This window comes from Camelina sativa, chromosome 7, assembly GCF_030686135.1.
Source record: "Camelina sativa cultivar CO46 ecotype springtype chromosome 7, ASM3068613v1".
Lineage (NCBI taxonomy): Eukaryota > Viridiplantae > Streptophyta > Magnoliopsida > Brassicales > Brassicaceae > Camelina > Camelina sativa.
In genome coordinates, this window is record NC_141886.1 from 27863398 (window position 1) to 27888517 (window position 25120).

Below are 25120 nucleotides of genomic sequence, written 5' to 3' on the forward strand. Positions count from 1 at the left end.
GTAATTACGGCTGAGTTTTTATATGGTGGTTGATTTGTCAAAAATTTGGTTGAGTTAATATTTCGACACGACTGAATAAACTTTCTCAGGCTGGCTGAGTTATTAACGACGATTACTTATGGGATGTCGTTATAGCTGATTTACGGTTAAGTGTCATATTTCAGCCGTAATGAGCTGAATTAACAAATAACTCGACCATTTTACGGCTGACTTATTAGCGAAAGATTAATTACCAGAATAACATGCAATTACGGTTGGCTTATTAAATGATACAACTGAGTTAAATATTTGCAGTTAAGTTACGATATTAAGCGGTTGAATTTGACAGCCATTCTTTTGTTTTTTAATTATTGTAATAGTACTCATGTTGCGATTGAATTATAGTTTTGTTTTGTGGCTTGTTTAATTAGGGTGATTTACATGTTTCTTTGGTGGCATACTAGCCACTTCATCAATTAAAAAATGACGTCGGATGCATCATTCCATGTCATCATCATCAAAAGAAATACGAACGTCTTTTTCTACTCGTCTTGTTCTTCACCTTGTTCACAAAGGATTTACATGTTCTTCACCTTGTTGTTCACATCAACAGAGATATCCAAAACTTTATTTTCGAACATCTAATTTGTTATCGTATTCTTCATTCTTCTTCATTTTCGTTCATCTTGCTCTGATATATGATGGATCCGGTTCCGGTAATTGTTGTTTCTGGTAATTGGTTAAAGAAACAAAAAAATATGTATTTAATACCGACGATAGATGGTGTAGAGTGATGGAGTTGGTTCTCGATGACTACGGATTGAACGCGTTGAACCATCAACTAAAGCTGAGCTACATGATCTCGAACAAGGCTATAAAACATATGTCACAAGATACTCCACCAGTTATGTCTCCACTGATCGACAGTTGCAATGTTTTCTAAGCCTATGAAAAACTGATCAGCTACGTCTTTATATAGAGTTTTTAGCGAAAGAGTCTAGCAAAATTAACGAGAAGAATGGAGGTCTACAAATAGGATGTAACGGCCAATCAGTTCTGACTCACGGATATAGTTCTCTTTCATGCCTTCAAAAGAAGGCTTAATTAGTCATTTTCTAATATACACATGTTATTTATTTCCATTTTCCCACTATGATGCTGTATATTTAATATTTTTTTCAAAATGGCTAATTTTTGCAAAAGGCGTAACTTTATTAGAAAACAAAATAATAGTCTTAAAGTTAAAATTTGCCTTAAATTTTTGTTTTGTCGGCTTTATAAAAATAAATGCTGACAATATAATAAAAGACTAAAAATAATTAATGCTCACAAAATTAAATATGATAAAAAATCTCATTAAAGCTATACATTTATGAATATTCACGCCAATCAGACCCACAACTTAATCTTTCCTTGTAAAAGTTATGGTAATAATCTATGAAAGATTCTTTCACAACTTTGCAAGCTCCGCCTAGATCCCACTCTCTTCCTATATATATAGAAGAAGATTTTGTGGAGAAAATTCGGAGACTAAACAATCATGGAAAGATGTGATTTAGATTCTTCGATTTCAAAGAAACGACGGATAGATTCTACGATAACCGAGGATCTCTCAAACCTTAAGGGCGAGGGTAGTTCTAAGGTCGGCGAATCTATCTGTACGAAAAACAAATTTGCTGATAGTACAGTTTACCGATTGTACTTCAAAGGTTTGGTGAGTGATAAAACGACAACGAATAATGAAAAGATGGTATTTGCTGGTATTGGAGTTGCGATCTGCGATGATGCGGATAGTTTGTTGTATGAAATGAAGGAATCAGTGGATGCCACCAAGATTCTCAGCCGAGTGGAGATTTTAGGAGCGATTTGTGGCATAAATCACTCGATTCAATTAGGGATAAAAAAATTGGTGATTTATTGTGATGACTATCGAATTTACCAATTGGTAAGTATTTCTTTTCTCTGTTATTTTTATTGGTTAGTTTAAGAATTAACGAGGCTAAAATATCCTGAATGGTAGCTATTGTTTGCTTCTTTTTTTCTTTTTTTTTTAATCTTGCTTTAGAGATCTAGTGTTTGAATAAAGTTCATCAATTGATCTACCATATGTTTCAATACTTGTTTGATTTGATAGCATGGGCAGAGGTCAATTGACCCTTTTATTTATTATAATACCATATTCTCTTTTACCAATTTTTTTTTTTGTATAACTAACTTTCATACCACTGACTTACGTTTAGTAATTGCATTTGGAGAGATCGGTAGAGTTTATATATAGTCCCAAACAATTTGATTGTAAATGAGAACTAGGATGAACTAAATTATTTGCTTTGGTATCTGATTATTTTCATTGCAGATAAATGGTAGAGGGGATTTTTCTACGCAAACGTTGGAGGATCTCGTGGGAGAATTCATTCACTATAAAGAGAAACTGGCTGCAAGTGAGATTGTCTTGGTTGCACCAAATGATGTTAAGTTTGCTTATAAACTTGCAAGAGATGTGATAGCTTCTCAAATCAGCAGCAACCCTAATGTGGAGGCAGCACAGGGAGTGGTAACTTGCCTCATTTGTTATGACGATGCTGACGACCACATGTTATTTACTAACAATTGTGGTCACCGTCACTGCTTTACCTGCGTGAAAAGGTATGTGGAAGTGAAGCTGCTCAGCGGAGTCTTGCCCACATGCCTTGAGCATGGATGCATCTCTAAGCTCACCCTTGGAAGCTGGCTCATGTTGTTAACACCAAAGCTGAAGGGGCTGTGGAAACAAAGGATGAAAGAGGACTTGATTCCCGCTGCAGAGAGAATCTGTTGCCCATACACAAGCTGCTTAACGGTGATGTCCAGAACCAATTTTGTTCCCCTTCAAGGCCACCCGTCCAATGTCCGTGCTTGTGTTAAATGCTCTGGACTCTTTTGCATTGATTGCAAAGTACCATCGCATTCTGGTTTGTCCTGTGCTGATTACAAGAACCTTCCCCCTGAAACTCTTGTTAATGAGATGAAGCTCAATTCTCTGGCAAAGGAGAATATGTGGCGTCAATGTGTCAAGTGCAGGCTCTTTATTGAACGCGTTGGGGGCTGCATAAAAATCAAGTGCAAGTATAGATATAAATCGAATCCGATTAATTAGCTACTTTATATATATATATGAATATATACTGTTATTTAACAATGTCTTTTTTTTTTTTTTTTTTTTTTTTTTTTGTAGATGTCACTATAAGTTTTGCTACGATTGTGGGGTCGAATGGAAGATTTTCCAACGAGAATGCCCTTCTGGTTGCGTTGAAAGTTACTATGATGATTTTGATGTTGAAGACGAGGAAGAGGATGATGACGATGACGAGGACGAGGACGATGATGGTAGCGACGATGGTGATGTCGAAGTCCAAGAGTTTGGTGTCTACCAAACCTATTAGGCTATTTTCCTTAATATGTCAAATGAGCAGAAAGACTGATCATTGCTTTGATCATTTCTGAAGTAAAACTGAATTGCTCTGTTTTTTGTTTTTCTTTTTTTTTTCTTTTGCTTTGGGGATTTTAAATAATAAGATAAGTCATGTAATGTTATTTGAACTATTAAGCTGTTTCGGATTCACCAAGAAATGTGTTTTAATTAATATAGCATTGCAGTAGAGAGTAAGAATGAAAAAGCTCATCAAGTGGCCGCAGCAGTGACGGTGGAGACCAAACTGTCAACGCCGCAAACGTTACGACCTTTACAAATCTTGTAGAAACCATTCTCACCCCAAGATTCACCCCACGAGTTCTTGATGATCCAATACGGTTTTGCCTTGAACCTTGCCGAGCCATAACCAACCAATAGCACACCGTGGTTGAGCCGCTGCCTCCAGCATATGTAAGGGCACGACACTCCTCCAATGTAGGTTTGCATGTAAGCTGCGTTGATGCCCACAGCTAGAGGACCGTTTTTCACAAGGTTTGCAGCTATTTGATCTTCGTTCATAGAGACAACACTGAAGTTGGAGACAGAGGCAACGATTTTAGACCTGTCTAACTAACACTTCCCTCCATCAGTGCCGGTGTAAGGATAATCTTCCTCTCGCATAAGCCCTCCGGTTTTGAGCGTGTACTCAAAGGCATTGTTCATAAACCCACCGTCGCAACCAGAGTCACATGAACCTGCTGCTTCTGGATCACACTGCAAGATAACAAACAAGCAAGTTCATAAGACACATGAGAGATTATGAACTCCACTACGTAACTCTTCTAAAGATAAGCAAGAGAGGAGACTCATTCATACCTCGTGATCACAGTCGACGAGCTGTTGTTCACTTAGACTAACGAGTTTGCCAGTAGCGAGGAAATGAGCACCTTCAGCAAGATCCACAAGATCCCTAACAAACAATGGATCATATTATATATTGTCCAATTCCATTGAGAAAACGATTCATGATATCAAATACCTGATTTTTCACGGGAGTAACGGCGCCGCGGTCTCTCCAGTCAAACTCCTCTGGAAGATCCTGAGTAGGGAGAATGGGAGCTTCATTAGCGTGTTTAGGAAGCTTAAACCCACCTTTAACCCCTAAATGCTTCCTCCAAAACTCAGAACGAGTCAGATCAGGAAACCGCGTGACGCCGTGACGAGCATCAGGATCCAACTTCTGGTGACGCATCGCTCGCCGTAGATTAGATTTGAAAACAGAGAACCTGTACTGATGAGAAGCGTAGACCTTTCCGAATCTCTTCTTGAATAGAGTAAAATGGTCCTCCGATGACAAAACTTTCAGCTCCTCCGCTGCATCGTCAACCACTTGCCGGATCAATACGTCTTCTCCGTCCACGCAAAGAGAAAGAGAGACGAACGCAAAGAGAAGAGAAACACAGAACAAAACCCTAACATGATCCATCATCAGTTTGTCAAATTATGGTCAACAGAGAAGAATAAATGCAGGGCTGTAGCCCAGAATGTTAGTTGGCACACACCCACGAAACCTTGGGGAGTTAGGTGAACCATTACCAGGCTACATGCTATAAATTTGCTGACCAAACGGTCCAGTTCAACAAAATAAATCCTGATTTCTTAAGATTCTGATTCGGTCTAGTTTGTAAGTATACGAATACATAACAACAAGGACGTGTTTGGAGATTTCTCAGACAGAATAAAGAAAAAGAAAGGTACAGATGAAACTTAAGAAGATCAAAACTGACATTTGATGATTCAAGAAGTCTCAAGATTCGAACCATCTCCTGAGTGGTTTTTGTGGGCCCCCCGTTTTGGCTGAGGTCTGGGAGAACTTTGACTTGTATATCGCAACCAACATATCAAGTTTGTCACCTACCTCTGCACCACCTTGACCTTCACCTTGCTTCTTATTCTTCTTCCTCTGCCCATTTCTACTCTCTTCACCTCTGATCTCCTCAAGCTTCCTCTTTCTTGGTACATCATCGCTCATATCTTTGGCATTCTTCTGATTTGGTTTCTCATTTGCCTCTTTCTGCCTCATCCTTTGCCCTTTCTGGTTTGAAGACTGTTTTTCCTGTGTGCGTATATTACGTCTCTTCTTCTCTGCTGCTGCATCACCTTTTACTGCTATATTGGATTTTGCTTCTTCTTTACCCTCTTCACGTGGGCGCACAGGTCCCTTCTTAAACCTGGCTCCATTCTCTTTCCTTGGACCAGTGTTATCCTCCCCTTCCCTCGTTTTTCTTTTGTATCTATTGTCAGGTGCATCTGCTTCACCATTCGACTGCTGCTGCTCAGATTCGTTGTGATTATCGCGTTGCTGCTGCTCAGATTCGTAGTGTTTATCCCGTTGCTGAAACTGCTGCTGCTTAGCTTCTCGTATCTTAAGCTTCTGGACGTTATCAACAGCAAATTCTATAACAGGGCGGTGTTGAGGACCAAATGTCTCTGCAGAAATAATAAAATAATATGATATTCGTCTCATCTTACTCCGATAGATGCGATAACCATCATCAAATTACAAACCGTTCAAAAAAAAGTACTTGAAGTTTAATGGAAAGTTGGCTTCCAGCAAGATCAATTACCAGGATTGTTGTTAAGTACTCTCAGGGCTACAAGAGCATGTTCATGCTCCGTGAACTCGACAAAGGCAACACCACGGGAGTAGTTCTTAGTATCAACTTTACCCTTCTTCTCATTCTGTAAGAACTTGATCTGCGTAGAAAACAAAGAAACTAGGTTCAGATTATAGAACTGTGTTTGAATTGTAGCACAACGGCGAAGAGCTGACCTGTCGAATAGACGGCTTCTGCTGTGTAGCTCGTGAGGTAACAGCATTAACTAAGAGCTTGTGTAGTTGCTTTTTATTCATGGACTTGGGCAAATTATAGATCACAAGCCTTGTTCGAGATACATGGAAGTTAGGAGACTGAAGCTTTTTCATCTTGTTTTCATGCAATCTGCGAGGATAATCACATGCTCACTCTTCTCTCATCCCAAATCACTAGACAGTAGTAACATGCATATATGATGATAGGGTAAGAAATTATTTACCTTCGTCGCCTGTCCATATCTTCCGCAGACAGACCCTCCGCAGCAGGTGTACCATCAAGGATCTGACCTTCCTGTGGAATTAAAAACCGAAATATCAGTGCGTGTTGGAATAGCATGCAGAGATTACGATTTCCAGAGATTTTTGCGGACTGACAGAGGTGTGAACGGTGGTGTACCTTAGCAAGATAAAGATTCCGATGGTCAAGATTCTTCTCCTCGGTCTTTTTGAGCTCTATGTCCTGTGCAGCTTTCTTACCCACAGCTCTCATAATGTTCAGTTGTCTGCCTTTAAGAAGGACACCTACACCTGAGGGAGTATTAGCAGCTGAAATGGCTGCAACTGATGCATCTGCTGTTTTGAACTTGAGAAAAGCAGTCCCTTCTGGCCGCCTGAGAAAGAAAACACATACAGAGAGAAAAATGTGAGGCTTTGGGTTTATTAGAGCTTGAAGATTTTTTTCTATGATTTAACGAATTTCAAAGCATATCAGGATGCATACTTTGTGACCTTGTGGAGAACCAGGAATAAAGATTCAACTTCCCCAAATACAGCAAACCTCTGTTTGACTTCTTCCTTAGTAACATCAAATGGGAGGTTTCTTATAAATAACGTTCTCTCAAAATCATCATTTTCCTGCCTTTCTTTAGGAGCCACCACTTTCGTTGTACCAGATTCCAAAGGTTCAGAGACACCAAAAGAGTCAGCGACTGGCTTAGTTGTTGAATTTTTAAGTTTGCTTTTATCTGCGTCCTCTGTATCTCCATCAGGAGAAATAGAATCTTTTGAAGACGCAAGCAAGTTCTTAAGAACCTTTCTCGCAACATCTGCTTCCTCTTCAAAATTCACATCGGTCCCAACATCTCTCTCCAGTGCATCTGATTCACTCAGTTTGCCACTGCCGTCCTCCTCCTCATCATCATCAGTATCATCTCCAGAAGGTGGGTGGCTTTCTACAGCATTATCAACCTCCTCCAAATCAACACTACTGTTATCACTGTCCCCGTCACTTCCTTCTTTGTCACCTGCCAAGGTTGAGGACAAGAAGTTTTTAATAATTATAGTTATTTAAAAACCCCAGCGATAAAAACAAAAATATACGGTAACATACCATTTGCTGAAGCAGTAGTGGCCTCAGCAGCACCGTTGTAAAGATTCTTAGGTACAGCCCAGTCTACAGCTATCGGCCTTTTACTAAACATGTACCCATTGAACTTTTGAATCGCCTGAAGATGCAAAAATAATTAAGACAAGTGATCCAAATGGAGGATAACCAAATTAAGATACCCATGTTTCAAGATCTTACACTCTCTGCATCTTTCTTACACGTGAATTTGACAAATGCAAACCCCTTAGGTAGCCTGCCAAAATATTACACCAAATGAGAATAATATACAGTGATTTATTCATAATCAAGAAAATCACTCAGACGAATTAGAACATACCCAGTTTCAAAATTTTTAGGAATAAAAACATCCCAGACAAACCCTTCTGCTGAAAAGACCTCCTTAATATCTTTAGGTGTAGCCTGCAAATTTCAAAAACTCCATGAGAAAAGCAACGAATTTATATATGAGATTGTAGCCAACAAACAAAAAAAATCGGGTTTTAAAAACCTTGAAAGGAAGATTTCGGATAATTAGTTTCCACTTCTGAGCCTTTGAACCCTGCATCAAAAAAATATTAATAAATTATGAACTGATTCACATGCTTATCAGTTAACTACTCGACAGAAATACAATGGTCAAAAGCAAATGATGTTCACCTCACCACCAAGCTGACGAGCCCAAATGAAATTTCCCTTTATCTCAGTTTGATGTAATTTTGCAACCGCAGCACAAGCAGATTTGACACTCGTCAAGAGAACAGCTGATGCTTCTGCCCTGCATCCGTCTTGGGCAAGACCTGGAAAATTTATAGTTCTGACGCTTAATAAATGCATCATGAGCACAAAGTCTGGCATGTTCTTAGAAGAAACCAAAGAAGGTTATAGTTACATGCCCACAGTAGTAACTAACACGTGTATGGAAAATCTTGCAAAATTTATTCAGATACTAGAAAAGGTATGCGCACACAGGCTTTAATTATATGTAGTTAGGTAAAGATATCAAGTAACAAACCAGAATTCAGCTTCAAGATAAAGAAAAGTGAGGCAACCAACACCAAACAAAAACTTAATAATGGAACCATGAGCAGTAGATTCATTCCTACAGCAATATTTCAAAAGTAAACCCTATAAACCTGGACTAGCAAACAATGCAGTTTACACTTCATACGTAATCTCTTCCCAGACATCCTACGAAACCTGTTATAGCTAATTTCATCTCATAATCAATGGAGATTCATGTCCCAATAGTGCTCATTGAGACTAGGCATTTTGTGCCGTGCCAAGAATAACAATATCGTTCTCTGATGCACAGATTCATAGATCAAGCAGCTCTGAACGATAACTTGACACTTTACTTAGATATAAACATCATTTACCAAATAAAAACCATGTAACTAAAAATCATTGGTTGGGGTATGCAAGCAGGCATGTCAATTTTTTTTTAACATTATTCTTACCATTTTGTTGGAGCTCCTCTTTGGGGAGGGGATATCTGACAGAGCACACAGTGCCAATCTCTTTGACACGACTATGGACTAGCTCTGCCATCTCAGGATTAACAAGGCCACCAAAGATTACAGTTCTTGCAACTCTTCACCATATAGAAAAAGCGAACAAATATATAAGCAGAAAAAATGAGAGACGCAGTTTTGATTATGCATAAAGAATATTATGTAGTCTTCCTTACACAGGCTATTATAATTAATAAATATTCAGTATATATCTCTATAAAAAAAGTCAGTACATTGTTATTAAATCATACCTTTGCTTGTCTGAACATGTTTCTTTATCTGGTAAATCAACATGAAGCTTTGTTTTGCTTTTGCGCTCAAATGGCTTCTCTACTTTTTGGCGCTCAATTGGCTTCTCTTCTTTCTTGCGCTCAATTAGCTTCTCTTCTTTCTTGCGCTCAATTGGTTTATCTACTTTTTCTTCGGTTGGAAGAACTGACGCAAATACAAACTTAATGAGTAACGATAAACCAAACCAACTTACTCAAGACTGCAAAACAAAATCTAGGCAAGCTTATACCTTTCTTATCAGTCTCGGGGATCAAAGTGCCCTTGTCACTCTGTGCCTGGGAATTATCAGGTAAAGAGATACCTAATTCGACAAAAGAATAATACAAGAAATTTAGCAGATGAAAAATTGATGTCAAAAGAAAAGACGAATGCTGAAATAAAAATAAAAATCGAACTCTTAAAATTCCAAACACCAACCTTCAGCTGCTTTTATACGACGCTCTGGAAGAGGACGGCGATGTGTGGCCTGTTTAACTGTAATCCTACGTCCTCCAACAGTAGAACCATTCTTCAACTCAATAGCACGCTTAACATCCTCTGGTAAAGCACTGCAAAGGGAAGAAGAAACTTGGGATTGTAAGAACCAATATATAACTTTGCCCAGTAAGAAATTAGTTTCAACAAGTGGACTAAGCTTACAATGTAACAAAAGCAAAGCCGCGGTGTTCATTTGATCCTGTAAATAGAAAAGATCATGTTAGCTCCTTGATAGATAAGCCAATGAGAACTTCAATTCCAACTGTGAACCCTAATTCACTCACCTTTATTTGTGACGAGAAAGCAACGCCTGACGGGACCAATTTCACTAAAGGCTTCTTCAAGCTGAAACAATTCGTTGAAAAATAATAATTCACTACTAAGAATTTCAAGAACATCGAAACTCGAATTAACAAACTCTAACCTAAACCCAAGGCAATGAATACATATATATATATATAGAGAGAGAGAGAGAGAGCGAGGAAGAAGGTACCTGAGCATTGGTGATGGAATAAGGCAACCCTGAAACGCAAACAGTGGCGGCAGAGTGTGGAGATTTTTCTTCTCCATCTTTCCTCTCTTTCTTGTTGTTTTTCCCCATTGACGATACTAGCGAACGAGAGATTCAAATTAGGGTTTTTCACAGTTTTTTCGAGTTTTGCAGAGCTTAAAGAGATTGAGGAAGAGGGCCGAGGATGTTGTTGAAGAAGAAGAAGAAATCTAGGGTTTATTTACCAAACCACTAAAACCCAAGTTAACCGACTAAATCAGATTAATTCACGCCGAACCGAATGGTACGATTCCGGTTGGATCGGTTCAGTTTTTCTGCTAACGTGTTTTTAGTAGAGAATATTGGAGTTTTAGTACATTTTTAAAACTTAATTGAACAATTAGTACATTCACTAAAATTGGCAAAACACACTTTCACTATTTACTACTATTTGAATTACTTCTTAATTCTCTACTAATCATTTTATTTACAAATGTGTCATTGAAATTAAATATATATATATATATATATATATATTTTTTATTAAATTATCCTTGAATCTAATAACTAAAATATTATTCAATATATATATATATATTTTTAATTTTTTACAGATACAAAAAAATATATGTTTTTTCTTTATAATTTGATATGCATTTTGTGTAATGATTATATTTGGTAATATTAAATATTTTTTATAAATTTTGTATCTGTACACATTATTAAGTATACAAGTGTCTGTACATTTTATAATGTGTACATGTGTCTGTACAGGTGTCTGTACACATTATAATGTGTACATATATCAAGTGTACAAATAATAATAATATACAAGTTTAACCCGTACAATTCATTTAGTGTATTTATATATATGTTAATATACATGTTTTTATCCGTACAACTGATATATAATATATTCAATATGAATGAAATAAAAATATTTATATGTGTAATAAATGTGTACATTAAATATGTTGTACGGATGTCTTTTATACAACTACTCTTTTGTAATTTTACACTACTACACTATACCCCACTTTCTTATCTATCTTACATCTTTTCTATTACAGAAATAGTAAAACTCATCTATTTCTCCAATTATAAATAGTAAATGTACTAAAATTCCAATTAAGTTTTGAAAATATACTATTTTGCCAACAAACCCTTTTTAGTAGCACAAATCAAAATTTAGTACTAAGAAAAGTCTTTCAAAATAAATAAAAACACAACCATTAGAGATTCAATTTCAATTCGGTTCATCACTTAAACCAAAATGTCTAGAAATTATAAAATTATGCAAATAATAATGTTATTTTATCTGATTGACCAAAACGATCAATAACCGGTCCGAACCGGTTATCAAATCGGTTTACCTTGTGTACAAACACTTGATATCTTCCTTCAACTTAGTCGTCTCAAGAAACGCATCACCAGAGTGATCAACACCAATGGCTCTAAACCCAAAATCATCTCTTACCAATCCAACATTCCACTCGAACCACATCTTCGACATCGTCTCTTTGCGCGTACTGGTTTTGTAGCTCTCTTCCTCTGGTGAATCCGCAGCTACAAGCCTGTATGCATACACTTTCCTCTTCTGTCCTGGCCTGTAAGCTCGAGCCACTGCTTGCTGAGTCACTGATGGGTTCAGATGAACATCAAGTATCAGAACCCTTGACGCACCCACCAGTGATATTCCTTCCCCACAAGCTCTTATCGATCCGAAAAATACTTTTGCCTCTGGAGAATTGTTGAATCGCTCCATTGAACTTTCTCTTTGCTCATTGCTCGAATCTCCTGTGATTGTGAACATCTCTTTCTCTAAATGCCAACCTTTCATTGAGCTCATGACTCTCTGAAGAGTCTTTATTGGAGCTATGTATTGGCTGAACACCAAGAGCTTCTCTCCTGTTGATTCACACAGAGCTAAGAGGTTTAGAAAGAACTTCATCTTCACATTGTCTCTCACATTGATCTTCTCCAGCACCTTGTCTAGCTTCCTCACTGTGTTATTGTTATCATCAAAACTCTTTTCACCGTTTGACGGGTTTTCCTCCAAGAAAGATTTGAGCTTTGGGTGGATATACAAAGCAACACCAAGAGAGATCTGCTTGAACAGTTCCATGTTCCTCAGACCCTTGACTTCATCTCTCTGACTTGAGCAGGTTGAGCATGACAGTGAACTCACTAAGTCCGGGGAGCAAGCCTCTGAAATCTGCTTTGTGATAATGCAAGATATTACGGGTCATTTCGCGTAGATCCTTTATCAAGCTGGCTTTAGCAGAAGAATTTGTACTCTTCTGTAATGTAAACTCTACTGCAGCGAAGAAAGTTCCCTCCATACTACTCTGGTTCATCTGTTTGCCACTCGGTATCTCTGCCTTGCTCATGATATGGGAAACAATCTCCCGAGTTCCAGGACGCTTCAAGAACTTGGGACGAACAAGATTCAGAATGTTAAACACTTCCTCAACATTGTTTTGGAACAAAGTACCTGTGAGAACCACCTTTCGAGGAGTCCTGACACGAGCAAGCGAAATAAGCATGTTTGTCTCCTTATTCCTTGATGTATGACCTTCATCAAGTATAAGCAACGTTGGTTTCTCAAGCAATATCAGCTTACAATCTTCTGAAGCTGCTTCAAAGTTATCATCGCAGATGATTTTTGCAAACTGTTGGTACCCAAGAAACAGAATGCTTCTCTGTTCGACCCATTGCCCCAAAACCTTCAACTGTTGTTTCCGTGATTCTGCTTTCACGCTGTAGAAATCAAGAAGGGGGACGTTCTCAACTGCCCACGAAGTAAACTCTCTCTTCCATGAATCTATGATCCCCTTTGGTAGCACGATCAATGGTCTAGCCTGCGGATCCATAGCCATGAAGCTCTATAGAAAGCTGATGAGCAGAAATGTCTTGCCTGATCCCGGTGCATGAGCTAATATGCATCCACCTGGTTCATCCGCTGCAAGGTTGTTGCATAAAAATCTGAAGCCTTCAGTCTGGTGAGGTCTCATGGCCTGATCATGTCTTGGGTGGATGAACATCTTTTCTCCCAAAATGTTTGTCTGAGAAGACTGCCGGCTTATTGAGAAGGTCTTGCTTGTTTCCCCATTTTCTTTTTCATGCATATAAGTTCGTCTTGATCTCTTTGGCTACATCAGGAAAGAACGTAAACTGAAGTTCTGAATATCTCTAACAAAGTCAATACACACCACACACAGTTCATCAGTGATCACTAACCTTGTTGAACACAACCTCGATCATGCTCTCAATTGGTTTCTTGATGAGTCCACAAACACGACACACTTCTCCAATATCGTCCCTGCAGATGAAGGAATGGTCACAGTCTTCGACTTGTTTAAGATCATTAATTTGTGAATGCTCCACCGTTTCCTATAACCAAGAAAGGCAAAAGTCAGCTGAAAACAATAAGAATGCAAGAGAAGCAGATGATATCTGGATCCGAACTCGAATATATATATGCAGATTAGAGAAATTTTGCTCTATGATTAAATGAAAATGTACTGGAAGTAACCTTAATTGATTCCTGAATAAATGACATCTGCCTCCAAAGCTCTTCTTCTTCCTCTGCATCTACATATAGAGGATTCTGATTGTCACTAGCAATAGAATTCATCGATGAATCCTCCTCGTCATAACCTTGAAGACTTGTGTCAGATCCTGAGCTATTCTCACTCATAACATCATCATTAGAGCTGTTTCGAAGAGCATTGCTTGAAGAATCTGAGCACTTCGTCAACTCGTCTGTAGGAGAGAACCGACGTCCATCATCATCCACAACAACCACTCCCTTGAGCTTCTTTTGCCTTTTATCTAGAAACTGACAAAATGCAAAACGAGATCATAAAGATTTAAACTTGGCAACAAAAGATGAATATGAGACTATCACAAACATTCAACAAATTACAATGAACATTAAATATCTGCGATTAAAGCTTACAGTAACTGATTCTTGAGGCAAATCATCATCCGAATCAATGTTAAGAATCTGAACAGACTTGGCTGTTTTTTTCACTCCTCTAGCTTCGGCATCTTCCAATGAGATAGAACCATTCGAATGGTACTGTCTCAGCTTACAAAATCTCTTTACATCATCAGAAAGCCAACCGTATTTACCATCTTCATCAAGCCCATCAAGCAGAAATGGTAGAGAGAATGGGTTAGGACGCTTGGCAAGTTCTTCTTGAGTAACGCTTTTCGTACGCGACCTCAAATTCCAAGCTGTACATATATCATCAACCAAACCACCAGTAAAAATTACAAGGAGAAACAAAAGGAATCAAACATTTTCACTAAAAATCAAGGAAATGGCTTTTTTTTTAGTTTTTCACATTCAAATTCTGAATCTTTGAACTTTCCATGAACAGAGATTAATCATCTCTTCTCCTTGTTAATTTTGAGCATAAATTAGGAGCAACAAGAGATGTAGTAAGTATAATAAACGTACGCGTCTCCCTCGGCTTCCAAAACGGAAACTGACCAGTACCCACCATGTGAGCTCCTTAGTGTCAAAACTACGACTAAGAACAATCTCAAAGATGCAAGCTTTTTATGCAGGAATCAGAGAGATTTCAAGCAACGAAGAGGAAACAGATCTACTTTTTTTTATTTTTCAGCTGCGAAAATTGAAAGCTTTTATTTTGTTTGATTTCCCATAATAGAAGTTAGTCATGGTGGCAAAGTGGCAAAGGAGAGAGACAAGAACACGGACTTTTGGGAATGTCAATACGACAAAAACAATATATACACACATATATTAATATCTATACATTTTAAACTTGCATCCCACTCTGGACTATTATTGTGTATACACACACTACATACACTCTACAAGACTACAACAATACCATGATGGCATCCCAAAATGTTAAAAACATTTCAAAGGGTTTATTATGGTTATGTGACTGTCTCTCTATCTCTCTATCAATTATAAAAGTCTCTCTGTACATCATCAACAACGTTTAACGTGAGATCTAATGTATATGTACAATGTACTAATTAATTTTGTCCAAGAAGGTGTAACGACATCTACTGATGATCTACATAAAAGAACTTTAAATTACCTAAAATTTCATCAACATTTAAAAACCCAATTGATACGGCACATATATAATGAAGTCAACTAAACTAAATATTCCAAAGAGTCCTTTTTATTTAATTAACAGTAATACACAAAAATAAAATAAAAAGCCCCCCCCCCCCCCCACGTGACTTTTTGTCAAAGGAGCCGTCTCTTTCCTTTTTCTCTTCGCTCCTTTCTTCTTCCCAAAATTTCCCCAAATCCCTCCACACACACATAAACCCTAGAATATCAAATTCCCTTCCGACTTTAAATTATTAAACCGAGATAAAAAGCTTTTTTCATTTCTCTAATCCCATACTTCTCCGTCTTCTGCTCTGAACCGTCGCTTAAGCATATTGCTCCCTCTTGTCACTTCTCCTTCCCCATGGCTTCGCAGCAACAACAATCCGCCATTAAAGTAAGCTCTCAAGGTACCCTTAAAGCCTATTTCTTGTTTTGTGGGGGTTGTTTTTCAAATTGAAGTCTTTTGAAATTTTCCCTGTGTTGGGTTTTTTTTTTTCTAGGGCGCGAAAGTGCTTATGGTTGGAGCTGGTGGGATTGGCTGCGAGTTACTCAAGACTCTTGCTCTTTCTGGGTTCGAAGATATTCATATTGTAAGTTTTTGTCGATTTGTTTTTCCCTTTCGTGACTTTTCCTCTTCTTCTTCTTCATCTTCTCTTTTGAGATTCTGGGGTCACTGACGAATGTTCATGCATTTCAGATCCCCTGATAGGTTACAGGATTTGATTTGGGATCTAGGGTTTTTACTGTTATTGATGATTTGAGTAGCTTCCACATCATTCAGCTTTTTGATTTGATTTGCATGGTTCATGAGATCGATCACATCGGGATTCTACTGAACACAGAGTATGGGTTAAGTTGGACTTGTTGAAGATGGACTTAGATGTCTATAGGAGGACCCTTTGTTTAGCTGTCTTTGCCCCTAGGTTTAGTGTCATTCAAAGACTTTGGTTAGACATTGTATAGTTTGGTTTGCATGAACTACTCTTCTCTTTTAATTTTGGGATTTTGTAGATTCTTGATTTATGTTTTGTATCAGAAACCATCGGATTTTACTTGAGGTACTTCTGGATTTCTGGATTCAGGAATTGAATTGGGCAGTGACTTATAAGATTACTTTGTATCTGATTAGTTTGTATCTGTGATTAAGTTACTGGTTCTTTTGTGTTACAGATTGACATGGACACTATTGAAGTCAGTAACCTCAATAGGCAATTTCTATTCCGTCGTTCTCATGTTGGGCAGTCCAAGGCTAAGGTAATTTTGCTTGAGCTAAGTCCAAGGGATTCCAGTGTATAAGAGTTAATATGTTTTCACCATATCGTCAGGTTGCCAGAGATGCAGTCTTGAGATTTAGACCTCACATTAACATAAGTTCGTACCATGCAAATGTGAAGAACCCCGAGTTTGATGTTGATTTTTTCAAGCAATTTGATGTTGTTCTGAATGGACTGGACAACTTGGACGCTAGGCGTCATGTGAATCGTCTCTGTCTTGCAGCTGATGTTCCTCTTGTAGAAAGCGGGACAACGGGCTTCCTAGGACAGGTTATTCTGCGTGCCTTCTGGTCCTGCGGTTTTTTTTTATTTCTCTAAGCAAAGTTATGAGTTAGATGCACCACAATGTTAGGCTTGAACGGTGTAACTGATATCATTTCCCGCTTATCTCACTTTGCAATACTGGCTTATGGTACAAATCAGGTAACTGTTCATATAAAGGGAAAAACAGAATGTTATGAGTGCCAAACCAAACCAGCTCCAAAGACCTATCCTGTGTGTACAATAACCAGCACTCCAACTAAGGTATTAACATTGTCTTTTTTGTTCCAAATTCTTGTGAACCTTGGTGAACTTCTAAATTATCTTCGCTGGTATAGTCTTATCCTAAGCATAGTGCTTGTTTTTGATGTGCCAATTAATTGTGAATTGATTCTACAGTTTGTGCACTGTATCGTGTGGGCAAAAGACCTGCTCTTTGCAAAGTTGTTTGGCGACAAGAATCAAGATAATGATCTTAATGTGCGATCCAACAACTCTGCAAGCTCATCCAAAGAAACAGAAGATGTATTTGAACGTTCAGAAGATGAAGATATTGAGCAGTATGGTAGGAAGATATATGATCACGTATTTGGTTCTAACATTGAAGCGGCTTTGTCCAATGAAGAGACATGGAAAAATCGTAAACGACCAAGGCCTATATACAGTAAGGACGTCTTGCCTGAAAGTCTGACTCAACAAAATGGAAGCACTCAGAATTGTTCTGTTACTGGTGGTGATTCAATGGTCTCTGTCATGCCATGGCTTGGCCTGAAGAATCCACAGGAATTGTGGGGTCTAACGCAGAATTCTCTAGTATTCATAGAAGCATTGAAGTTGTTCTTCGCCAAGAGAAAGAAGGTCTGTGTATTCCTTTCTGTAAAATCTTCTTGTGTGTATATAAGTTTTGGTATACTGATTAATTCATGGTATTTTCTATATGCTGCCACAGGAAATAGGACACCTTACTTTTGACAAAGATGATCAGTTAGCTGTAGAATTTGTCACTGCTGCTGCAAATATCCGTGCTGAGTCTTTTGATATTCCCTTGCACAGCCTTTTTGAAGCGAAAGGTATTGCTGGGAACATTGTTCATGCTGTTGCTACGACAAATGCCATTATTGCTGGTTTGATTGTTATTGAAGCAATCAAAGTGCTCAAAAAGGATGATGACAAGTACAGGTTTGTAACTTTGAAATTGTATTTCACTTCATTTCATAAGATTTTACCGTCCTTGATATTCCTTTAACATTAATTTTGTTTTCAATCTCTCTAGAATGACATATTGCTTAGAGCACCCAAGCAAAAAGATGCTGCTTATGCCAATTGAGCCATATGAGCCTAATCCTGCTTGCTATGTCTGTTCCAAGGTATAACATTATTGTTGTGTAACCTTCTTTCATTGTCGTTCTTGTATTACCAGTCATTGGATGTTCATTTTTTATTCAACAGACCCCTTTAGTACTTGAGATCAATACTCGGAAATCGAAACTACGGGATCTAGTTGATAGAATTGTCACAGCCAAGCTTGGAATGAACCTACCATTGATTATGCATGGGGCATCGCTTCTTTATGAAGTTGGTGATGATCTTGATGATATTATGGTTGCAAACTACAATGCGAATCTCGAGAAGGTTTGGTCTTGATTGTTCTACCATCTGCGTTTTTAGTACAGGTTTAGATACCACAATTTCTTACATGCTCGTGTTTTGTTTTCAGCCTTTATCAGAACTTCCTTCACCCATTGTCAACGGAAGCATTCTCACAGTCGAAGATCTTCAACAAGAGCTATCTTGCAAGATAAATGTCAAGCACAGGTTTTGTTTCTTACATTTTTAATCCTGTTTCAAATACAGTTTGGTTTCTGGTAATCTTACAATCGACTTCCCCTAAACTTTTGCATTCAAATTACAAAGCTTTCCTCTATCATCAGACATCATCCTAGGATTCTTGTATTGCCTGGAAGCTTTAGATTGTTACTTCCATGGCTGGAAGTGGCAGATGATTTATGCATTCTCTGCTTATTATGTTTCTTTCACAGGGAAGAATTTGATGAGGAAAAAGAACCTGAAGGAATGGTACTCTCTGGATGGACACAAGTTCCAGCTACCAATGGCGAGAGCGCATCAACATCAAACAATGAGAAGCCCGCTGATGTCACAGAGAGTTCCTCAGGATCCGAGACTGCTTCTAAGAAGAGAAGACTCTCCGAGATCGAGCCCAGTAATCACAAGAAAGAAACAGAGAACGTCGAGAGTGACGATGATGATATCATGGAGGTTGAAAATCCCATGATAGTGAGCAAGAAGATAAGAGTTGAATAGGCCGGCCTTTTTCTTAAGACCCGATCCCTAAATCCTTGCTTTTTTAGTTTCTTTTTGATTTCAATCTAACTTTCTACTTCCTGAATTATATGTCACAAGAATATTACAAGTATGATTTAGGGATTCTTTGATGAAGAAGAAACTACTCAGATTGTTAAATATTTACTAGGACAGGACAGGATCCTTTGGGGGAGGAGCCCAGGAACTCACTATAAGGAAGCAATCTTTGCTTTCAGAGATTCTGTTATGTTTTCACTAACTGTAAGAGCTCCCTTGTATCTTAATTCTGTTTACCAAAAAATTTCTCTTTTTTTTCTTTTTCTCTGAAGAATCTCAAAACTACTTTTCGATTCTCTCTTTTGTTGTTATCATGCACCTAAAACTACTTTTCGATTCTCTCTTTTGTTGTTATCATGCACCTTCCGAATATAAAATGCTAATAGACGAGATTTGCATACAGTTTTACAAAACGTTGAAAATTTTGTATTTTGAAACCTAAGTATCAACAGCCTATAACATGGGAGCATGAGTAGATACATGCATATTCACCACCGTTAAAATGCATTTCAATTACAAAACAAAATTAAAAAATTACTTCCTCTCTCTCACATAGTTAGATGTTTAGGATTTTATTAAGACAGAGGGGATGAGAAATTTTTTATTTTATTTATGATCTCTCATAATTTATTTGATCTGATACTTTTTTATTTTCCCACTCCATACACTCTATAACATCAGTAATTATTAAAACAAAAATATATTAAAAATATTCAGAACATCAATCTTTGAGAGACAAAGATTATTCTCTAAAACATCAAACTATGTGAGACAGACAGAGTACCTTAAGGTTTTTCTTTTTCTAACTTTTCACACCGTTTGGTTTGGTGGAAATGCTTAGCTTATCTTCCGTTGAGGCTAGCAAACTGAGTAAACATGGCCGTTCCAGAGTGTTGGTCCACTGTTGAGTCATCCTTCTCTTCAGTCTGAGAAACCGGACGTTCACTTGTTGCCGCGGTGGTGGCAGCAGGTGAAGGCGGTGCAGCAGCAGCAGCCATGGGCTTAGCGGTCTCAACCTCCTCAGCCTCAGCTTTTCCCTGAGAAAAAGCTTCTTGAAGCTGGAGAGCATATTCTAAGTTCCACAATACATCTCCCATTGTTGGTCTATCAACACCGTAATCTGCTAAACACTTCTCTGCAGCTTCTGCAAACTTTTTCATAGATTCAGGATTCACAGTTCCAAGGAGATGAGGGTCGATGATCTTTTCGAGCAACCCTTTTTGTTTCCATTGCATAGCCCATTCAGCTAAGTTGACTTGTTCCCTTGGAAGCTGAGGATTAATGGCTGGTCTTGCACATAGAGCTTCTAGAAGAACAACACCAAAAGAATAAACATCGGATTTGTCTGTGAGTTGTTGTCTCCTGAAGTATTCCGGGTCTAAATACCCGAAACTACCTTTCACGGCCGTACTGACATGATTCTGTCCGAAGGCAACGTCTTTGGAGAGGCCAAAGTCAGCTACTTTAGCAACTAAAGCTTCATCAAGAAGAATGTTAGTGGATTTGACGTCACGATGGATAATGCCTTGAGCAGTTCCTGTGTGCAAATAGTGAAGCCCTCGAGCAGCTCCTATGCAGATCTCTAGTCGTTGTTTCCATGTCAAAGGAGAAAGGTTTTTTCCATAGAGGTGGTCTCTGAAAGGACCATTGGACATGTATTCGTAGACGAGGATCATCTCTGAGTTCTCGTCGCAGTATCCAATCAAGGAGACTAAGTGTCTGTGTCTAAGCTTAGATAGCATTTGAATCTCTGTGTGGAACTCTGTGATCCCTTGCTCTGACTGTGGATTGCCTCGTTTGATGGCGACTTGAGTTCCATCATCGATGGTACCGATGTAAACGTTTCCAAATCCACCAACACCGATGATCTCTGATGCATCAAAGTTCTTTGTGACTTCTTGAAGCTCCGAGAGAGAGAACAAGCGTCCGAGGCCAAGCGTGGAATTGTACAAGTTGGATTTGTGAGAACCGGTTTTGCTTGTCATGAAGGTACTGTCACCAGAGTGTATTGGTAGTAACCAAGAAGAGAAACTGTTTCTCTTCTGCCAATCTTGTGGCCTCTTCTTCCACTTGTAAACCATTGCTCCAAGACCTACGAAAGCTCCAAACATCATCACAAAACCTGCAGTTGCAACCATCCCCTGCTTCCCCATACTCGCTCTTTTACCATCAACTCCAAATTCTCCATCAAGACTGTTCACTGAGTTGCTCATCTTCAGGACCTCGACTCCGTTCAAGATTGCGTTCTTTCTCCCAGTGTCTTCTCCCATGGGACCAATCTGTACCTGAAGCTCAGATTTCATAAGAGTCGAGTTCACCACAATGTCTTTGTAGTAAGGAGCAGAAAGATCGCCGGCTAGAGTGGACAAATCCAGCCCGGAAATGGCAGTTTTGCCATTGATGTAAACGTTGAAGTAGAGGTCATTAAGTGACTTGCTGATGATGTCACAGAAATGAAGACGAACGAAGTAGTGAAATGATGGGTTTGATGGGAAGTTCCATGTGACATTGAAGTTAGGATCTATGGTTTGAGAATCAGCCATCTCTGCGGCTGTAGCGTAAACCGTCTGTGGCGCAATCAGCGGTGTAACTTCAGGAGGATACTTGATCGCTGTAGGGGTTGTTTTGACATCGTGAGCCAGATTAGGATCTTTCAAGTAGTCTTTGTCAGGTGTCCAGGTTCTTCCTAGTGTGTCATTATGTGGTGTAATCAAAGGACCACCAACATTAACCCTGTAAACCGACTGGTACGCGTACTCAGACAGACCCGAAAAGCCCTTGACAGGGAAAAGAGAAGTGCCAGCATCAGAGATGAGTTCGTCTGGAGCTGACACAAGTTCTATACCGTTGATGAACGCTGCGGAACCTTTCATAGGTTTGAACCTAAGGGCGAACTGAGCATCGGTCATGTTGACGAGGTACTCCTTCTGAACAATGGCTTGGCTATCATTATTGTTGTTGTTACTTAGTTTAAAGTTGTGAAGCAAGACGTACTTCTCTGATAAAACAGAGAAAGTTGCTTGCTCGAGATCAAACTTGTCATTGGGAAAGGCAAAGAAATGGAGACGAACCCAATGCCAACCAGGTCTGGTCAAATGGAACTTGTAAATTGCTTCTTCGCGGAAGATCCTAGCGGTTAGGTAGATAGGAGAAGTGAGTTTATCTGAAGGCGGAGCAGAGACCTGAATGTCGTCTTTGGCTTCTATATACTGAACCGTCTCTGAGTCACTCTTGAAGACTCTACCTTCAGGGGTTTTGGTTGAAGACTTGCTCCCACAATCAATGAGAATGTCATCAGCCGGTTTAAAACCAGCGGTTGGGCCACCACCGATGGGAGCCGCTGAAGCTAGGCCGGTTAAGAAGAGGAGGACGGTGAACAAGAGAGTCATGAAGGGCCTGGAAGAATAATCTAAGACAAGACACATTGGTATATTTGGTTTCTTTGTTATCTCCATCCCTCCTTCGTGGGGGAAGAGAGAGAAGAGAGCAGAGAAGAATGAGGAGTAAAATGAAAAGACGAAAGGAAACGAGATTGTTGGGATGCTTGTGGTTGAAGAAAGATCGAGAGAAAAAAGAAAGGATGAGTAGTTGTTTATATGTGTGGCTTGTTTTCTTATTTGTGTTTTGGTTATAATTAGTGAATGTTTATTTTTAGTTAACTGTTAAATTGACACAATTAAGCCAATACAAAACAAACTATGATTTCAAGGGGACTACTGCCAAGTCCTTGTAGATGTTATTTTTGATCATGGCCATCGTCGAGAAACTCATGCAAAGATATCATCAGTATATGAGACCGCACATGTAATAGATGAAAGGGACCGTCCTAACTTTCGACTCTGAGAAATGTGAGAATAAGTATCGATAAATAAGTATAGAAAATATTAAGACAATCTCGTGGCACGAATTCATTTCATAAACACACTCGACTAGTAAAACATTAAAAATGAAAACATACGAACAAACGTAGGAGTTTTACTAATATAGCCAAAATCCAGTAAGTTTCAAGATCAGTGCAGACATCTTTCACTTTTTTAGTCTCTACCGTTCTATCTTACTTTCCATTGTAGCCTCTGAAACAAAGCTGAGGTCCAGTACTCGTAGGTCGCACTAATTTCAAACTCTCCGGTTGAGAGTTAAGGTATATGTTATGCTTGCTGCATAGCATTATTTTTGTTTCTTTGTTTTTGGCAGAAAAAGGGTGTTTCATTTTTGGAAATTCTTGAATATTAATTCGACCGTTGTTAATTGAGAAAAATGCAATATACAATCCATTTTTATATAAATAAAACAAAGACATGATCAAACGATTGTCACATTCACAAACTGCAAACACATTTGAACTCGACTAGACCACATATATATATATGACTGACAAGTGACCATGGGCCTTTTTATTCATGAAATGATGAAAATTAAGTTCATCGGATTGGTGTTCATGGGTGGTTGTGGTTGTGGTGGCCGGGAAGTTTGTCCTTGATCTTCTCGAGAATGCCCTTCTTCTCGTGGTGTTCCGTGGTCGTGGTAGTGGTGGTAGTAGGTCCGGTGGTCGTGGCTGTGGCGGGTGTTTGTTCATCCTTGTGCTTACCGCTACTAAATTTCTCTTTGATTTTCTCCTTTATGCTCTTCTTCCTCCTCCCTCCTTGCCCGTCGTCCTCCTATTCCAGGATCATGTATATATATGTATACTCGTTAACTATTTATACATGAAAAGGAAACCGTGTTTAAGAAAAGGCTTTTGTTCACTTTTAATGTTTGAAAACCCTTAACGTACATACTTGGTCTTTTGGTACTATATATATTTTTGTGTTTCAAAAACAATTATGACATATTTGGAAAGCAAAACAAAAAACCCTGATGAGAATAGCGGGAAATCAGTATCTACATATAGAATGAGAATCTCACCGAGCTAGAGCTAGATGAACTTCCAGACCGACGAAGATGCTCTTCAAGCGAGCCATGGTGTTGCTGCCCTGTGGTGGTTGAGCCATGGTGTTGCTGTCCTGTGGTGGTTGCTCCGGTACCTGCGGCTACTCCTGTCGCGGTAGCAGCAGTGGCAGCGGCTGCTGGACCAACTGCCGAATGCGTTCCCGTAGAGACCGGATGTGTTCCGGTAATGGTGCTAGTAGGGTGCTCTGCAATGTCACTGGTGGTACTATCCCTATACAGTTGTTGTTGGGCGGAGGTAGCAACGCCGGTTAGGTGCATGGGGTTACCGAACTCATCAGTGAGCTGGACCGGGTTACCATGCTCGTCGGTTAGATGGATTGGGTTTCCTCTTTCGTCCCTCAAATCAGCCATTGTCAACAAGTAGTTCCTTCTTTTGAAGTGATTTTGCACGATAAGATTCTCAAGTGCTGCTTAGAATACTACGTTTGCGGTTGAACAAGCGCGTACATATTATATATAAAATGTTAACCTGCATGTGGTTATGAGACGTGGCGTATTTAATGTGAAATATTTTGACACGCACGGTTAGAAGAGGAGTACTACGTGTCATGTGTGTGCTTTAATACGAATACGTCACGAATCCGACATAATAGCGTCCAGTGGCGGATCCAGAACTAAAATTAACATGGGGCATATATAATTTTTTTTGATATAATAGTTATATTTTTTTTTTGCATCTCATATTTTTAAAATTTAAGTTTCTAAAAAACTTAAAAAATTCAACTTTTTTTATAAGGAATATTATTTTACATTTTTGAAATCTAAATTGAATCAAAAATTGATCTATTAAATTTATTAGATGTAATTA

General features: G+C 38.7%; 5 protein-coding genes and 3 pseudogenes across 9 annotated transcripts; 2 read left to right on the plus strand and 6 right to left on the minus strand.

Moving 5' to 3' along the window:
* Positions 1–1370: 1370 nt before the first annotated feature.
* Positions 1371–3588, plus strand: LOC104702686 (E3 ubiquitin-protein ligase RSL1-like). The gene is made up of 3 exons (XM_010418589.3): positions 1371–1924; positions 2336–3084; positions 3194–3588. Exons 1-3 carry the CDS (start codon positions 1520–1522, stop codon positions 3399–3401), a joined length of 1362 nt encoding a protein of 453 aa, XP_010416891.2. The 5' UTR covers positions 1371–1519; the 3' UTR covers positions 3402–3588.
* Positions 3531–3949, minus strand: LOC147941782 (putative cysteine protease RD19B pseudogene; annotated as a pseudogene). Its single transcript, XR_015561222.1, has one exon. The product of XR_015561222.1 is annotated as a putative cysteine protease RD19B pseudogene (transcript).
* A 34-nt stretch (positions 3950–3983) lies between these two features.
* Positions 3984–4978, minus strand: LOC104702685 (putative cysteine protease RD19B; annotated as a pseudogene). The gene is made up of 3 exons (XR_015561223.1): positions 4410–4978; positions 4247–4340; positions 3984–4144 (listed from the first exon to the last, which is right to left on the minus strand). The product of XR_015561223.1 is annotated as a putative cysteine protease RD19B (transcript).
* A 27-nt stretch (positions 4979–5005) lies between these two features.
* On the minus strand, positions 5006–10832 carry LOC104702684 (uncharacterized). The gene is made up of 18 exons (XM_010418588.3): positions 10345–10832; positions 10136–10196; positions 10014–10050; positions 9792–9922; positions 9604–9675; positions 9335–9518; positions 9030–9163; positions 8230–8369; positions 8081–8131; positions 7910–7992; positions 7771–7825; positions 7576–7690; positions 6967–7489; positions 6643–6856; positions 6467–6537; positions 6204–6372; positions 5998–6127; positions 5006–5860 (listed from the first exon to the last, which is right to left on the minus strand). The coding sequence occupies exons 1-18, from the start codon at positions 10450–10452 to the stop codon at positions 5178–5180; spliced, it is 2961 nt and encodes a 986-aa protein (XP_010416890.2). The 5' UTR covers positions 10453–10832; the 3' UTR covers positions 5006–5177.
* Positions 10833–11515: 683 nt separating this feature from the next.
* On the minus strand, positions 11516–14957 carry LOC104702688 (protein CHROMATIN REMODELING 35-like; annotated as a pseudogene). The gene is made up of 5 exons (XR_015561224.1): positions 14810–14957; positions 14303–14583; positions 13877–14182; positions 13582–13734; positions 11516–13493 (listed from the first exon to the last, which is right to left on the minus strand). The product of XR_015561224.1 is annotated as a protein CHROMATIN REMODELING 35-like (transcript).
* A 554-nt stretch (positions 14958–15511) lies between these two features.
* Positions 15512–19447, plus strand: LOC104702689 (SUMO-activating enzyme subunit 2). Of its 2 annotated transcripts, none has more exons than XM_010418590.3 (11): positions 15512–15842; positions 15949–16038; positions 16619–16702; positions 16774–16992; positions 17146–17247; positions 17383–17841; positions 17933–18162; positions 18257–18350; positions 18433–18615; positions 18701–18798; positions 19023–19447. In XM_010418590.3, the coding sequence occupies exons 1-11, from the start codon at positions 15810–15812 to the stop codon at positions 19303–19305; spliced, it is 1875 nt and encodes a 624-aa protein (XP_010416892.2). In that variant the 5' UTR covers positions 15512–15809; the 3' UTR covers positions 19306–19447. The 2 variants fall into 2 exon arrangements, with proteins under 2 accessions (XP_010416892.2, XP_087313363.1); XM_087457237.1 differs by having other exon boundaries at positions 15570–15855.
* Positions 19448–19952: 505 nt separating this feature from the next.
* Positions 19953–22899, minus strand: LOC104702690 (putative receptor-like protein kinase At2g21480). Its single transcript, XM_087457236.1, has one exon. It carries the CDS (start codon positions 22815–22817, stop codon positions 20205–20207), a length of 2613 nt encoding a protein of 870 aa, XP_087313362.1. The 5' UTR covers positions 22818–22899; the 3' UTR covers positions 19953–20204.
* A 726-nt stretch (positions 22900–23625) lies between these two features.
* On the minus strand, positions 23626–24783 carry LOC104702692 (late embryogenesis abundant protein). The gene is made up of 2 exons (XM_010418594.3): positions 24268–24783; positions 23626–24020 (listed from the first exon to the last, which is right to left on the minus strand). The coding sequence occupies exons 1-2, from the start codon at positions 24661–24663 to the stop codon at positions 23799–23801; spliced, it is 618 nt and encodes a 205-aa protein (XP_010416896.1). The 5' UTR covers positions 24664–24783; the 3' UTR covers positions 23626–23798.
* Positions 24784–25120: the final 337 nt, after the last annotated feature.